At 50.7% G+C, this 16142-nt stretch overlaps 6 protein-coding genes across 6 annotated transcripts; 4 read left to right on the top strand and 2 right to left on the bottom strand.

Moving 5' to 3' along the window:
- Window positions 1-1184: 1184 nt before the first annotated feature.
- Window positions 1185-4710, top strand: BU25DRAFT_443334 (nitrite reductase; the record flags this gene model as incomplete). Its single annotated transcript, XM_033709354.1, has 2 exons — window positions 1185-1450; window positions 1512-4710. 2 exons carry the CDS (start codon window positions 1185-1187, stop codon window positions 4708-4710), a joined length of 3465 nt encoding a protein of 1154 aa, XP_033556506.1.
- Window positions 4711-6610: 1900 nt separating this feature from the next.
- BU25DRAFT_352515 (uncharacterized protein) lies at window positions 6611-7342 on the top strand (the record flags this gene model as incomplete). The annotated part of the gene is made up of 2 exons (XM_033703413.1): window positions 6611-7051; window positions 7169-7342. 2 exons carry the CDS (start codon window positions 6611-6613, stop codon window positions 7340-7342), a joined length of 615 nt encoding a protein of 204 aa, XP_033556505.1.
- A 1997-nt stretch (window positions 7343-9339) lies between these two features.
- BU25DRAFT_480912 (uncharacterized protein) lies at window positions 9340-9708 on the top strand (the record flags this gene model as incomplete). The annotated part of the gene is made up of 1 exon (XM_033711070.1): window positions 9340-9708. The coding sequence occupies one exon, from the start codon at window positions 9340-9342 to the stop codon at window positions 9706-9708; it is 369 nt and encodes a 122-aa protein (XP_033556504.1).
- Window positions 9709-10358: 650 nt separating this feature from the next.
- BU25DRAFT_425891 (uncharacterized protein) lies at window positions 10359-11542 on the top strand (the record flags this gene model as incomplete). The annotated part of the gene is made up of 3 exons (XM_033708383.1): window positions 10359-10759; window positions 11029-11285; window positions 11337-11542. 3 exons carry the CDS (start codon window positions 10359-10361, stop codon window positions 11540-11542), a joined length of 864 nt encoding a protein of 287 aa, XP_033556503.1.
- Window positions 11543-13068: 1526 nt separating this feature from the next.
- BU25DRAFT_463055 (uncharacterized protein) lies at window positions 13069-13662 on the bottom strand (the record flags this gene model as incomplete). The annotated part of the gene is made up of 1 exon (XM_033710572.1): window positions 13069-13662. The coding sequence occupies one exon, from the start codon at window positions 13660-13662 to the stop codon at window positions 13069-13071; it is 594 nt and encodes a 197-aa protein (XP_033556502.1).
- Window positions 13663-13974: 312 nt separating this feature from the next.
- Window positions 13975-16077, bottom strand: BU25DRAFT_415452 (sugar carrier protein A). Its single transcript, XM_033707545.1, has 5 exons — window positions 15615-16077; window positions 15362-15567; window positions 14899-15313; window positions 14312-14843; window positions 13975-14261 (listed from the first exon to the last, which is right to left on the bottom strand). The coding sequence occupies exons 1-5, from the start codon at window positions 15809-15811 to the stop codon at window positions 14097-14099; spliced, it is 1515 nt and encodes a 504-aa protein (XP_033556501.1). The 5' UTR covers window positions 15812-16077; the 3' UTR covers window positions 13975-14096.
- Between the last annotated feature and the right edge of the window lie 65 nt (window positions 16078-16142).

Raw genomic sequence — 16142 nt, 5'->3', positions numbered from 1 at the left:
ATCAAACTATCACGAAGTCATATACTATGGTATGGCAACGAAGGTTTTCTTCGATCTGAATCTAGATGATCTCATTATTATGCGAAAAGACAGATTTATCTACCTTTAAAATGATACATCAGGTTCGACATACTACTTCAATCATGATGCTACACTCGTTTTGCTTCTAGGAGCAGTGTAGGACTTTCGTATCCAACCTTGGAACGCCAACTGCTCTCCCGTCCGAATGAGGCTAGCGTCCATTGATGTTATTTTAGGGTCCAAACCTTCATCCCCATCTCTTTTCTTCTCTTCCAGCTTGCACACCTCTATCGCGTCCAATGCCCGCAATGTCGCGCATCTCGATCTTCCTTGAATGAACGCAACAAAGGCGTCTGCCGGAGTCTCGAGGCTTGGAACACGCATCTCCGCTGTTGTGATCTTATCAGGACGTTGCGCGACCCACGCTCCTGGATCCACCAAAACCTCGCGTTCTTATCAAAGATGCGTCCGTGCACGCTCCACTATCAGCGCATCGTTTCCCTTCCTTGATGCTGCGTCTCCGTGGAAATCGCAAGCGTTGTTTGATTCAATTGTCAAGTTTCTGATTCGGCCATGAGGATCCTGGTATCACGCCTCTGACGACAGCCTCTTGTCCCGCTGCGGTGGAGGGGCTAGAGAATGAGATTAGGCACTTTACAATACATTTCCGATGCCCGCCGCGGGGTATACTTTAGACCCAGTTGATTGGCAGATAGAGCCTGCTGTCATAGATGTTCGCGGTCTATCTCCAGTGCGCTTGTGGCGCAAGCCCGGCGCGGGACATCGCGTTGTTGAAGCGTGAGGTGATGGATCTACGCCAGTGCTACGGGCGAACTCGTGCCACGGAGTTGTCTTGCGCTGAGTATCAATTGCTGAGCGGCCTATCACGGTATTACTTTTACACAACTACGCTGCGCTTGGGGTCTAGTTTGAGGACTGTATCTCTCCACATCTTTCGACTTCAAGCTTTCTTCGCACTTTCTGTCTTCTTTTCTCTTCTACCATATACCCATTCAGTGTTTTGAAGACGATCTTGAGTCGCAAGCATTTTATATGCTTTGAACCATCACGTCTTTACCTAGTTCGGAATACAGACTAGGTGCGGTCTTTGCGACCAAAAGATACCCAACTCAATACAGCCTCGCACATTCACATCAGCCAAGATGGATACAGAACCAGCAGCAATTATCACACAGGGACTCGACCCCAAGTCCGGGACATCACATTCGGAATCAGAATCGCCCGTTCACGGCACATGGGGATCGAAAGACGGCAACATCTCGAACAGCGAGTGGAACGACCCTGAAGCGAACAAGCTACCTGAGAAGGTAAAGGAGCTGGAGGAGAAGGGTGAGATCAATGACACACCACAACAAGCAAGGAAGAAGGTGGTGGTTGTGGGATTGGGAATGGTGGGCATTGCATTTATGTAAGTGCTGCAACTTCAGAACGATCTCGGTTTGAAGGTCAGGTGGCTGACCAGATTGCAGCGAGAAACTCATGAAGTACGATGTGAAGCGGAGAGAATACGATATCGTAGTCATTGGCGAAGAGCCACACCTGGCCTACAACCGCGTCGGGCTGACGAGTTTCTTTCAGCACCGACAAGTCGAGAACCTGTATCTGAACCCGAAGGAATGGTATTTATCCATGCCCGAAGGCTCTCTGAACTACCATCTCAACACTCTTGTCACTGAGATCAACCCCGCAAACAAGAACGTCAAGACATCATCCGGCGAGACAGTATCATACGACCTCCTCGTGCTCGCATCAGGTTCCGACGCACTGCTTCCCCGACACACACCCGGCCACGATGCGGAAGGTGTCTTTGTCTACCGCACAATCGACGACTTGCAGCGACTCATCGAGTTCTCGGCGACACGCAAAGGTACAGCAGGTGCCGTTGTAGGTGGCGGTCTGCTAGGTCTCGAGGCCGCGCACGCCATGATGGATCTCGAGAACTTCGCACAAGTCAAGCTAATCGAGCGAAACCGGTGGGTGCTCTCGCGGCAGCTGGACGGCGATGCAGGTTCCATGGTTGTAGAGCAGGTCCGCGCTATGGGTCTGGATGTTATGTTGAGCAAGAGAGTCGGCAAGATTCTGACTACTGAGAAGAACGCCGTACGCGGTGTCGTGTTCGAGGATGGTGAAGAGATGGAATGCTCGTGTATTTGCTTTGCAATCGGTATCAAAGCGCGTGATGAGCTTGCTCGTAAGGCCTCCATCAAGTGTGCAGATCGCGGTGGCGGTATCATCGTCAACGACGACCTGTCCACTTCTGCATCGGATGTCTATGCTATTGGCGAGTGTGCAAGCTGGGAGAACCAGACGTTCGGTCTCATCGCACCCGGCGTTGAGATGGCCGACGTCCTCGCCTTCAACCTCACACAAGCGAAAGCACACGCACCACGCAAATTCAAGCGTCCAGACCTGAGCACAAAGCTCAAGTTGCTTGGCGTCGAGGTTGCAAGTTTCGGTGACTTCTTCGCGGATCGCGATGGGCCTAAGGATATGCCTGGACGCCAGAAGCCGGTGAAGAAAGAGGTGGATAAAGTCAAGAACCTTACAAGTGGACCGGCCGCACCACCGGTCAAGGCGCTGGTATACAAGGATCCGTTCCAGCAGGTGTACAAGAAGTATTTGTTCACCATGGACGGCAAGTACCTGCTCGGAGGTATGATGATCGGCGACACGAAGGACTACATTAAGCTGGCGCCGATGGTCAAGAACCAGAAACCACTGGAGATCCCTCCGGCTGAGCTCATCATTGGAGCATCGAAGGGTGGCGATGATGATGGCTCCGACCTGTCCGGCGACACACAGATCTGCTCTTGCCACAATGTCACCAAGGACGATGTCGTCAACGCAGTCAAGGACGGGACGTGCAAATCCATCGGTGATGTCAAGTCTTGCACAAAAGCTGGTACCGGATGTGGTGGCTGCATGCCTCTTGTGCAGACTATCTTCAACAAAACCATGGCATCCATGGGCAACGAAGTCAAGAATCACCTGTGCCCACACTTCGAGTACTCACGCGCAGACCTTTTCAATATCATTTACGTCAAGGGTCTCAAAGACTTTGACGCCGTTATGAGGGAGTGCGGTCGCGAGCCCGAGTCTGCTGGATGCGAGGCGTGCAAGCCTGCTATTGGATCCATCATTGCATCGCTCTTCAACAAGCACCTGCTTGACGTTGAGAGGCGAGGCCTGCAAGAAACGAACGATAGATTTTTGGCTAACATCCAGCGCAACGGCACCTTCTCAGTCGTACCGCGAGTTTCTGGCGGGGAGATTACACCCGAGAAGCTCATCATCATCGGCACAGTGGCGAAGAAGTACAACCTCTACACAAAGATCACCGGTGGTCAGCGTATCGATATGTTCGGTGCTCGGAAACAGGATCTTCCTGATATCTGGCAGGAGCTGGTCGATGGCGGCATGGAGTCTGGACACGCGTACGCCAAGTCACTGCGCACCGTGAAGTCGTGCGTTGGAACCACATGGTGCCGATTCGGTATCGGCGACAGTGTCGGTATGGCGGTCCGTCTGGAGGAGCGCTACAAGTCCATCCGCGGCCCCCACAAGTTTAAGGGCGGAGTCTCAGGCTGCGTCCGCGAGTGCGCCGAAGCACAAAACAAGGACTTCGGACTCATCGCCACCGAGAAGGGCTTCAACATCTTCGTCGGCGGTAACGGTGGCGCAAAACCTCGTCACTCAGAACTTCTGGCCAAAGATGTACCGCCAGACGACGTTGTACCCATCCTCGACCGCTACCTCTCCTTCTACATCCGCACAGCCGACAAGCTCCAACGCACAGCGCGCTGGATGGAGAACTTGCCCGGCGGCATCAAGTATTTGCAAGAAGTCATTCTCGAGGACAAACTCGGGATCTGCGCGGACCTCGAGAAGCAAATGGAAGACCTCGTCGGCTCTTTCTTCTGCGAATGGACCGAAGTCCTCAAAGACCCCAAGAAGAAAGCCTGGTTCAACCAGTTCGCCAATACTTCCGAGAACATCATCGACACCATCGAACCGACCCAAGAGCGCGGTCAAGAGCGACCCTCCTACTGGCCCAAGGACAGTGTCACAGAGGACTTCCGCGGCCACAAGTGGACCGAACTCAGCTGGCAGCCAATGCTCAAGGCCGAGGAGCTCAAGGACGCGCCGACGGGCGACTCCAAGGCGCTGAAGCGCGGCGACACGCAGCTTGCTATCTTCAAAGTCCGCGGCAAATACTACTGCACGCAGCAAATGTGTCCGCACAAGCGCGCATTTGTGCTGTCCGATGGTTTGATCGGAGATGATATCAAGAACAACAAACTCTGGGTCTCGTGTCCGAACCACAAGCGCAATTTTGAACTCTCGGGCGAGCAGGCGGGGCGGTGTGCGAATGATGAGAGTGTTAATATTGCGACGTTTCCGGTCGAGGAGAGGGATGATGGGTGGTTGTATGTTAAGCTGCCGAGTGTTGAGGAGCTGGATAGTGTGCTGGGAACGGAGAAGTTCAAGATCAAGAAGAGTGAGACGGAGGATCCGTTTGTCGCTTTGGACAAGAAGCTCGAGCGCATGAAGCTCAAGGGCAGGAAGGGGATGCAGGTCAGCCACCTGGATAACGGGTTGGGCGAGAAGGGCAAGGCGAGTATGATCCTTGCTGGTGGTGAGAGGGGAGCTGGTGGTTTGGATTGGTAGACGATAGAAAGGAGGTGTATATGATGGCATTGAGTTCGGCGTTAGATTGGATTGTTAGATTCCCACGGTGTTGTTGAATGGAAATGCACATACACATCGAACGAATACAAATATGTTGTCTTCCGACTTGTCGTCTGATCTTGCCTTGCTGTTCAGTCTTTGTTTGGATTACAAGAACGTGGATAGATCTACAGGATCTCCTTCTATCAGCGGCTGTATGAGCACGGATGCGAGGAGTGCGAGAATTCTGCGTCCTAAGTATTTAAACTCATGTCAACAGTGAGGAACCGATGAGGCAACCACTACCCTCGGTCAGCAAAAAAGAGTTTGAATTGCTACCTCACTCATAATGCGCAGCTCCTAAGTCAACAAAATGCAACTGGATTGCTACTCACCTGCCCCTGTAAAATATTACGGTTGGCATACACTGTGATTCACTTACAGTAGCATCACCACGTGCACTGCCTTCGGTGAAGGAAGTGGTCACCTATTTTGGCCACGCTAGCGCTAGCGCGAGGGTCTGGAAAGGGCGGTCCTCAGCCTTCAACCACCACCAGTTCTCTTCTCACTTACTGCATCAAGGATCGACAAGCGAAACGCCTTCCACATGGCATTCTGCTTTGTAATACATACGATCGCGGAGTGACTCACCCAGATTGAGTGCGTTAGTTGGACGGAATGGCTCACCGCGGATAGGGCTGAGTAAGTTGACGCGTCCTGACTGCACGCGCGATGAGCCACGCGCAACAACAGGTGGGAACGATGCGATGTGACTAAAGCAGCGTCCCGTCATGCCGCACCTCGCGGTAGTGATGAGTCGAGAGGTACCTTAGGCATGGTAGGTATAAGGTCGAGTATCCAGACGCCCTTTCCACATTCCCATCGAAACATCAAGTCTTACATCTCTACCTGCTTCAAGACCTGTCATCTATAGTTGATGAGGGCTTACCCCATCACACTACTCGATCAAACCATTTACATCTCCGATAACCGGACAATGCACGCTGCAACACCGACTGCACATCACCTTACAACATCAACCTTGACAACCTCATATCGGCCAAGCATGGACTCAAAATCAGAGAAGGACGCCATGTCTATCAAGTCCACATCAACGGTGAGATCGACGACGTCACTATTGCGATCACTTCTACCATCAAAGCGAACAAAGACTGCAAAACCACCGAGGCCGACCGAGACACCAGCACAGAAGGCGAAGAGAAAGCACATCGAGGCGGAAGCCAGGCTGGCTTGGATGTTGAGTCGGTGAAAAGCAAGCAAGATTCCAATTGTGGGTAATTATCTGGGAGTCTGGAGTTTGGTCTGGTAGAGTTAAGAGGCTCTTAGCATGAATGAACCTTGCTACGACGTTGTCACCAACTCGTATTCATACTGCGTCGCTATAGTGTCACAGTCTCTCTGCTCTCGATCTTCAGCAGCTTTGGGCAAAAGAGTATTTCTTTACAGTTGCTCATGTGCTTGCTTCCGTTTGTCACTGCGTAACAAATGTGTCTCACTCACCGCGGCTCTGAAGACCTTCGTCTCCATTTCAGGTGGGGCAGCAGTGACCTTTGAGCAAGGACAATATCCAGATCAACGGAGACGAAGACCAACTTCCCGACTATGACCACGAACCAGGTAAATACCCTGACAGGTGAGAGGACGTTGCCGATCCGCCATATCGTGGGTACGGAAGGTGCAGGTGAGAGAAGCCAGGTCACTAGCGCTTCCTAAATCAAGTAGCTTCTTCTTCCGACAACAAAGGTAAGTCCATCTATCACCAACGCACCTTCCTCGACTGATACACAAAGACGATCGCTTATCTCCACTTCCACTCCCTCAAAACACGTCGACGAGTCAACTCATTCCAAAGGATCAGCAAAGCCAGCGATTCCTCAACATGACGAACCAATACACTTCCATCGACACCTTCAAGCGCGCCCGCGAGCTCAAAGCCTCAGCTTTGCAGAACATTTCCATCCTGAAACCTATACCTTCTTCATTTGACGAACGCCCTACAGCCGCCACCTTCGAAGACACGCTCATCAGGACCCTCCGCGCCGAAGGCAAACCCTGGGCCGACATCAACGCCTACCTCAATGAGCGTCGCGTGTCCAACAAGGAAGCACCAACCTGGACCGAAGCCGCCGTGTACTCGCGCTTCATCCTTAACAGCTCTACGATCGCGACGCCGGCAAAGGAGATTGGCTTCGAGCCGCGCGACTACGCACATCTGAGGAATGCGGGGAGTGGACGCGAGGGTACGAGTAAGGCAGGCAAGAAGCGCGTGAAAGACTTCCAGAATGCGACAGAGTTGAGTGCGAATATCCGGAAGCCCGCCGTGCTTGCAGGGGCAGACGACGAACGTGTCGAGGAGAGGACTGATTTAAAGGTCAAAGGCAAGGGCAAAGTTAGGAGCAGAAGTAAGAGCAAGGGCAAGGATGAGGATAGGAGGAAGGGCGAATCGGAGGAAGGGATTGTCAAAATGGATGAGGGGATGGTTGAGGTGCTGATGCGCGCTGTGGCTAAAGTGGAGAGGAGCTTCTGGGTGTTCGTGGCTGATGAGGTAGAGAGGGAGGGCGGGAAGTACATTGAGCCGAAGGAGTTGGAGAAGATATTCCATGACATCTGAGCTTCGCTCTTCGCTGCCGAGAATGCAGCAAATAGTCTGTGGCCATCCACTAGCCTTGCTACATGGCGAATGCTTATTTGACTTCAGAGATCCGAGGTCTCGGGAAGTGACACCGGCGGTGTCTTCACCTCACAAAGACTACTCTACGGATGACTCCACATTGTAAAAGCTGACATATGAATGGATATTGGCTTTGTAAGAAGGATACACCACATTCACTACCGGCATGTACTTCTACCCTGGGGTTCTGTGCATTACCTAAAGAGCACTCACACTGGCCCACCGTGAATCAAAGATATTAACCTCAGATTGCTCCTTATCATCAAACAGCTCCAACGGCCCGGATGAAAGTGATCTCAAGCCAGTGCGATTCTATCAAAAGACACAGCGAAAGTTTCGTCAAAGCTGCCAAAGAGAAGGAAAATCGTTGCCTCAAGAATATAGAAGAGACATCTGGGAATGATGCAGAAAAGTCAGAACCTGACAGGAGGCAAGGCAAAAACGCGCGAGAGTTGAAGGTTAAGTCTTGCTCAATCTTGGATACAATGCTTTAGTCACTTATCCACAGTAGGAAGCGAATCACAGTGGCTACATTGAGCGTAATCTCATGTGAAATACGAACTCCACGCTCACTGCTTTGTTGGCATTGCGTTGTTATCGCGTTGGTGAAGTGTCCATCCACATCAAACACGAGGAGACTGTAGCTAGACTGATAATCTTGAACACTGATATATATCATTCAGTTTCGCAAGCACAACGTTCTTGAGGATCTCGAAGCTTTTTTCTGTTGATTCGCAATGGCCTACTCTCCCAGAAGTAACGCATTCACATATACACAGCAAAACTTCCACACTTTGTCAGCACTGACATTGGGTCGGACACGAGAGATGTACGACTGGGAGTACGTTTGTGACTCTATGATGCATGACATACGTATTATGGCAGATCATATGAAGATGATGAGGTTGGAGTGGGCTCGGCAAATGCTTGAAAGGCAGAGGCGTGTGCAGCAGGGAGAAGCCAGTGAGATAGCGGTGACTGGAGCAGAGGTCGAAGCGGGATCTGCAAAGGATGGCTTGTGACATGTGCATGCATTCGCAAATCTTATAATAAATGCTCTCATTGTGCCTTAGGCTCTTTGTATTTCCATGGTTGCGGGGCACATACTACCAGACCCGATTACAGTTTTGGTTACGCGAACGAGTACAGATCGTGGGTTGTGACACTATTCTGTCTTGCTCAAAGGCCTCGGTGAAACCCAGCGATGCGGTTTACCGTGTTGATGAGTTGTTTGCCGTGCTAGTGGCAACGTGACTACCAGTCTCCACATCTGCGTTACCGGCGGATACAACGTAGCACTGTAGCACAGCTCATCGTGCGGCCATGTGCAGGACCCGGATGAATTTTTTGCAGTGTCAAGGTACTATGAAGGATGTGAGCTGATTGTCATTACTATGATGTCTTCGTCCTGGAACATAAGGTTTATGAGAATTGTATCGTCGTCTCTGGGCTTTCCTTCGAGCATCGTCTGCAGCAACGCGCAGAGTAAGCGCTGTGTGCGCTACACAGCTATTTGACTTCGTCATAAACACCCGTAGTGAATGCCAGCGGATCACTCTAGTTGCCGATGTCTAGAACAAATACGGTAAGAATGCCGATAGCAGCTAGCAGGTCGCCAGCAAGATTGAGCGTTGATGTGCGAACGACGCTGGACTAACGAAGCAGTGGTCGAGTACTAGGCTACGTAGCGCTTGTATGCTGGACACGTGTAACTGCCAACTCGCTGCTTCCGCTCACCACGAAAACCTTTATAGATAGCTGGGGGGCCATAAATGCACCTGCCAGACGGTCGTGACTCCTTGCTATAAATTTTCGACCGGCTTTCCAGCCTTTCCACAATTCTTACCGCTCGATAACCTCATATCAGCTCCAAAGAGTTCTTCAGAGTCGCAGTTCAACCCTATCAGCCTCAATACAATCTACATTTCGTTCACACCATGGCAGAAGACTACTACGCTCAGGCCACCTACTGGTCCCCTCGTCATCGCAGTCGAAGGAATCAATTGTGCTACCCGCTCTATCCTCAATACGACGATTATGGCGCACTCATGCCGCTTGTGCATGAATACGCAGCCGCTGTACATGCCAAAAAGCGCGAACCCGCAGAGGATTCGGAAGATGACAGCGATATCGAAAAGGCAATAAGAGCGCATGTTGAAGCACTGCAAGAACACGAAAAGGTCAAAGAGAGCTTCGACGACGCAAAAAAGAAGCTCGAGGAAAGTGAAGCGAAAGTGCAGGCAGCGGCCAAGAAGTTAGAGAAGGCAAAGAAGGAGTGGTACAGATACCGTGGTCATTGGTATTGAGACGCCGTACGAGGACAAGGTTCCGAAAGTACAGCGGGCCGCTGACAGAAGATAGAGGATCTTATTGTGCTTGAAAGGAGGCTGCAAGCTATCATGGATGGGTTGGTTGGGCTGTGTGTCGGAATGCTGTAATTGTGTACCAGATTGTCGGGCAGTGATCTCCAAATGTGTCACCAAGTACGCTCCAAAGCTTGTACACAAGCGGTTTAGAGTAGTAACATCGTAATACAAGAGGGCTTCAGCTCTTCTTGCAGGTTGTCCGCTCCGAATTGTCGAAGCTTACTCAGGCTTTCTCAAGATGCGCATGATTTGTTCGCACGAATTGCTTCGAAGCCGCTGCCCCATATGTGTAAGTTGATGGCATTTGTCGAACAATTTTAACATCTTAAATGTGTCGTGCGCTGTGCTTGGTGATTGTTGTGTGCGCTGTTCGATAGCACCCTTGCCATGTATGTTTCTTGTTAATGACATGTCGGTCTCGCTGTCCTGGTTTCGTTTGCGTTTCGCAGTCACTGTATTGCATCACTGAAGTCTCAGGTGTTTGATACAAGCCAATGTATAAGAGCTTGATCTCCATGCAGACCAGATAACTTTTCATCAAGCATTCTTGCACCGGATAGGAACAAAACCATATCTTCCGCGCAGCTACAATGAGCACTCATGGTTCCAGCAATGCTGCACAGTCTGACAATTCCACGGCCGGAAGTGTTCCTCATTGCAGACCCTGTGACGAGAAAGATGAGTGTCGTCCTGAAATTGAGACTCTGGTCGGGGCTGAGTCTCATGGGAACAATTTGGCTGAACGAGGAGTTCCGACCAGCGATCGGCGTCCAAGTCGTGACCGCAATGCCAGAGCAGATAACGACCACGACCCCAGCCCATCCATGGCGCCTCCTCTAACCACTGAGGCGCCACATTCCAGCACAGCAAGTACTGAACCTGTGAATGAGTCAAGACCAAGCATTCGGGATCTGCACACAGTCATTATCCTTGTTCCACAATACGGGAGCAGTGACGTACGACCGACCGACCCACGCACTAAGTATAGAGAGTGTGTCATTCGCGTACTCGACGCGCTTTTTGATCAGCGATCAGAGTTAAGAGAGGGCTAAGGCCCGGTCATGGAGGGTTTTAAGAGAAATATGAAGATTGTATCGCCGAACATACCTGCTTGACTTCTTCACATGAGTACGCTGCCTTCCAATTCCGCTGTTCTTTGAGGTCCGGTCCTGAGTGACGTAGCCACAGTCCAACTGGTTTTGACACCTGTGGCCTAAATGTGACAGGCCATAGTGAATCTCAATGTGAATATTGATCCAGACTAATCGGGTCACAATTCCCAAACGCTTGTAGCAAACATAAGAAACAGCTGACGGCGAGCAACACTGCAATCACGTTGCATAACACAAGCGACACAATGTTGAAGAAGATAACGTCCCTGACGAAAATTAGCAGCAGTACGCAGAGTGCGCCTCGCAGCCCATCACAAAGCCGTTTCTTACGAAGAACCCATACCGCTCCCGATTTTCCAAAGACAGCGAAAATCAAAGAGAAAGTTCAAACGTCTCGCACAGGCGGTAAGAACCTCTCAATACTGAGACCGAGCCCATTACTGACAGTTCTGCAAGTCAAATTGTTTGAGCCGTTGCCTGAACATGACGAGTCGCACGTAGGCCCGTATGGTGTAGAAGCGCCATTGCATTGGGAATTTGTCATAACAGTGACCGAGGTCACAGTGACTGTGAATATGGATGGCGAGAAGGGGAGCTGTCAAAAGCCAGGGCGAAGCAGTGATGAATCTGGTGAAGTCGGTAGCGAGAGCAAACAGAGGTAATAAGTCGATTAAATTAACGTTGGGCATTCAAGATTCTTGATGTTATTGAATATCAGAAGTACTGATAAAGCTTTGGATCCGTGAGCCAAGGTGGCTTTCTGAACGCTCATAGAGTTGATCTTCATTATCTCAAAATGTCGCAAACCATAGTCGAAACCGACACTGATACGCTAGTAGCTCCAGAATACCTCTTAGTAAGCCAAGTCCCCGAGGCTGATGAGCAGCCAAGGATCGTTGTAACAGATATCGACGCCGAGTTAGCAGCGGTGACAAAGCAGATCCAGATCATCCCGTTCTTCGAACCACAGCAGAGGTCTATCGATCATGCTGTCTGCGGTTGGTGAAGCAAGGCGCCAGAACCAGTGTTGTAAAGGAAGTTCGCGTGAGCGCACTGAAGATTGGTTGATTGTCGCGAAGAAGGAAGTCGAGACCTGGCTAGCGGGCGTAAAGGATATCATCAAAGCAGTAGAGGAGGCAGTCCTTTGAGCGAAGAGAACCTAGTCAAGAGTGGTCCCATAGTCTGTAGCAGACCTCTGGTTGTGATCTCGGCAATGACGGAAAGGTATGCAGGGTGCATGCACATGACAGGGCTCGAAGAAGAGTCGTCTCAAGTATCGAGCACACCTCCCTTGCCATGTCCACTGATTGTCTGTCTAGTCCTTTATGAATATCTGGTCTAAATCTTGGAAGGGAAACTTATGGGGTATGTATCGTCCTCGGATTAGCAGAATGCTACGAATGCTGAGGAGAGGGTCCTCGTCGGCTTCGTCTGGTCCTGGAAATGGTACAACAATGCTTCTGATGGCGGCCCTTTGCTGAGGTGGATCGAGCAGTCGCTGTTCCAGAAAATGATGGAACGAGTCTGCTTTTATGAAGCACTAAGTACATAGCTTCATGAGCAGTATCGTGGTCTCCTTGTATATCTGACGGCATGTCGCGGTGATTCGTACATCTTGCATGATTTGTAATTGCCTGTGAGACACCTGCAGTTTGGGATACTTTCCTCGGATGAGGAGGGAACTGGGAGGGGGCCCTGGGCTCGAGCTATGCGACAAGACCCCGCCTCTGGAACCCACACAGGCAAATGGCGAGCCAACCACGTAATCCCAAATTGAAAGCCGGATTTATCTCAAAAGAGAAGATTTTTTTGCACTGCGTATATAACTAAAAACCAGTCAGTCAAAGCATCTTGGTCACAATTAAAACTGCGAGCCCACATGGTGGCTTGCTCAGCATTCAGATCGATCGTGTTCTGCAGCAGGCTCGTGTCGTCCGACCCTTGAAGTTGGTGACGGGTGTCAAACGCCATCACAGTTTTCAAGGCGTGTGGTATCGTGCGGTCAGTAAGAACAAGAGTAAGCAGCTCTGTCATGAAGCAGTCTTGTCGGTTGAGGGCTAGGGTTGGTGGAATAGAGTGTACATGGTTCCAACTGATCCGACCTACGCTAAACTACATGTAGCTGGACCCTGTATAAACCTTTCACATCGTCCTCCATATCAATCACGATGAGATTGTTGCCTGAAGCTCAATCGCTGCGTAGCCATGTATCGGTCAAAGTGTCTAATCTCAAACGGATTATAACTCGGCGAGATGCTGGAGGAGTATCCTCGACACCATCGGCCTTAACAAGGGGTATGCTCGGACTGATGAGCAATACCTCCTGTAAGCTCTGCAAAACCTTCTCGTGCGATCGGTGCGGGCCAGGTGGAGTAACAGCCACTCTTCGTATGGCTTCTTTGTGGTGCACGGCAATCGACCCCAGACCTCTGGCTGTGACGAATTGATCAAGAGTGAACGCATCCTCGAAGGACCACACCCACAACTTGAATGGTAGCAAAGACGTATCCTGATGCATTTGTCGACATACACGGGACAGTAGAGTGATGTCAGTGTCGAATGGCACCGCCTTCGCAAGCAGACCACGTGCTGGGGACTCCAGAAGCGGCTGAAGGTCGTTGAAGCAGCTGTACGAAAAGCCTGTTGGGGAGAAGATGCCCGACCAGTTCATTCGAATGTGCACGACACGACGCTCGATGATGTACTCGAAGATTTGGGAGCGCAGCTCAAAGGGCAGGTTCAAGAGCGGAGATTGGCCCGGCGGCCTTGAAGCGCACGTCATCGTCTTGGTGGGAGTTGTAGGCTCTACAGGCTCATGCGGGGGTTTCTAGCTACGGAAGAAGAGCTCATATAACGATATACTGAAGGACTCTGTGAGTTTGGGGTTTTTAAGTGGATGATAAAAGTTCTGGGGGACATCGACGTGATCGCTCGCTCAGAAGGAAGGCAAGTTGACCGATTACACTTGACTACTCTGGGCTTAGGCCACTGTGACACAACCAGGGAAATGACGATGTCGTCGCGACCGACGCGCCGCGCCCATGACAGTTGCAATTGCTCGACAATGTGAAGGGGTCAGAAATATGAGAGAGCTCTTCACATGACACAATAGTTCTACTTCTTTGCTAGCCGCAGTCTGCGGCCGCTTTAGACTCCCATAACCTCAACCTCAACCTCCACCTCGGACAACTTCTTCATCGCCTAGATTCTGTTCCACTAGTGCACTACTGTTACCTGGTCTTTCGCAAGAATCTTCCTAGCGTCCTGAATCCTCTCCAGCTCAATCTCCTTTTGCTTGTCGTCTAAATCATCGGGCAAAGTACCAAGCGCACGTTCACCGAAGAGCAAATCAATCTCCTCTAGAGATTTCTGCTTCGTTTCCTGAAGTAGTCAGTTACCATCCACAGAGCAATAATTGACCCAAAACGTACCTTGTAGAGGAAGAAGATTACCGGCAGCGTGATGAGCAGGTTCCACGCCACAAAGATGAAGTAGAACTTCCACTTAATGTTCCCAAGACCAATAGGAGATACCTGCGACCAGACGGTGCCGACAAGCCAGTTACCGATACCTGTTGCGAAAGCCGATCCGCGTCCACGAATACTAAGCGGCATGATCTCTGAGGCGTAGACCCAGGAAATAGGACCGAATGAGACACTGAAGATGCAAGAGACCAGGAAAAGGAAAAAAACTCCTGCTGCAGAGAGGCTGTTTTTGCGCGATCCAGTGGCTCCTTCGATTTGTGAACCCACTGCAGCTTCGCAGATTAGCGCGATACTGATTCCGATCGTACCGAACAGCAAAGGTTTTCTTCGCCCAACTCGATCGAGGAGGAAAACGATGAAGATCAAGTTGAAAATGGGGCCGACGACATTATAGATACTGGTTACGAGCAGGGCCCGGTCACCTTCGATGCCCAAGTTGTGATACATAATGGTCGAGTAGTAGCCGATAACGTTGATACTAAGAATGGTGATCAGTATGGGGCATCCAGATCGTACACCAAGGTTTCACGTACCCAGTCATTTGTCCAAAGAGTTGGATAGAGGTCGCGTGTAGCAAGCGTGTCCGCCAGGTCTTGACTTTAAACATGATCGCCCAGCCAGGTGCTGTGATGGCCTTCTCGGCATCGATAGTAAGCTTAATCTCGTTGAACTCTTGGTTGATCCAGTCCTCATTGGTACCGTTGTAGTGCAATTTGTGCAGAACTCTCAACGCTTCGTCACTGCGGTCGGTTTCGACAAGGTAACGTGGCGACTCTGGGAAGAACATGATACCACAGATGATCATGAGGCAGGGAACACACTGGAAAGCGAGAGGGAAACGCCAGGAGAATGAGTTGGTCTCGGGAACCTTCGAGGACCCGTAACCCACCCAAGTCGAGACGATGAAACCGATACCGATCATTTGTTGGGCAATACCAACAATGAGACCTGGCGAAAGATCAGTGAAAATTCAGACAATCCAAAAAGTTGACCTACCTCTCGTTTTCGGATGAGCACATTCAGACTGGTAGATTGGAACAGACATGGACAGTACACCGACAGCCCAACCAGCCATGATACGACCAACGAGAATCATGCCTAGGTGCTGAGCTGCGCTTTGAAGAATGGCGCCAATAAGGTTGATGATCGCTCCAATCATGATGGTCTTCCTACGACCGAGACTATCCATTGTAAATCCTCCCCTGCTTGCTGTTAGCTGATTCCCTTCCTAATTGCTTTGCCAACCTACATCAACGAACCAAACACCGCACCTCCCGAAAACGTGGCATTGATGGCACCTATGATATTCGACTCCGCATTCGTGTTGAAGAAGTTTAGGAAGTGAGGTGATTGGATGACGATTGTCATGACACCACTATCGTATCCAAACAGGAAACTACCATTGGCGGCGAACACCGCCAGGCAAACGTTGAAAAGAAGACCCATATTTGCTAGTAGCCTCCAACGAGCAACGAACAAAGGAATTGGGAGCCACGGAAGCTACGCGAGGCGGCACCCCAGGTCTTAAACAAGGCCAAAACAGCACGAAATCACGCCGTTGTACCACGCTGATCATGCATGTTACACCACGCCACAAGTGTCTAGAGCCGGAAACCCGCCCCTAGACTCCATGAACGGGCTGCCAACTGCCAACAAGATGAAGGAGCGGGTCATGTTTCTGAGCTTGTTGATCCCAAACATGAGAACCTGGGGTCAGAATAGGGTAGTTGGGGTACAGTAGCGTGAGCAGGGTCAAAGCGTTGCGGGAGGGAATGCT

Source organism: Macroventuria anomochaeta, assembly GCF_010093625.1.
Source record: "Macroventuria anomochaeta strain CBS 525.71 unplaced genomic scaffold BU25scaffold_46, whole genome shotgun sequence".
In the NCBI taxonomy this organism is placed as follows: domain Eukaryota; kingdom Fungi; phylum Ascomycota; class Dothideomycetes; order Pleosporales; family Didymellaceae; genus Macroventuria; species Macroventuria anomochaeta.
Note: the sequence above shows the minus strand (reverse complement) of the source record. Positions and strands in the feature narration are given on the sequence as shown.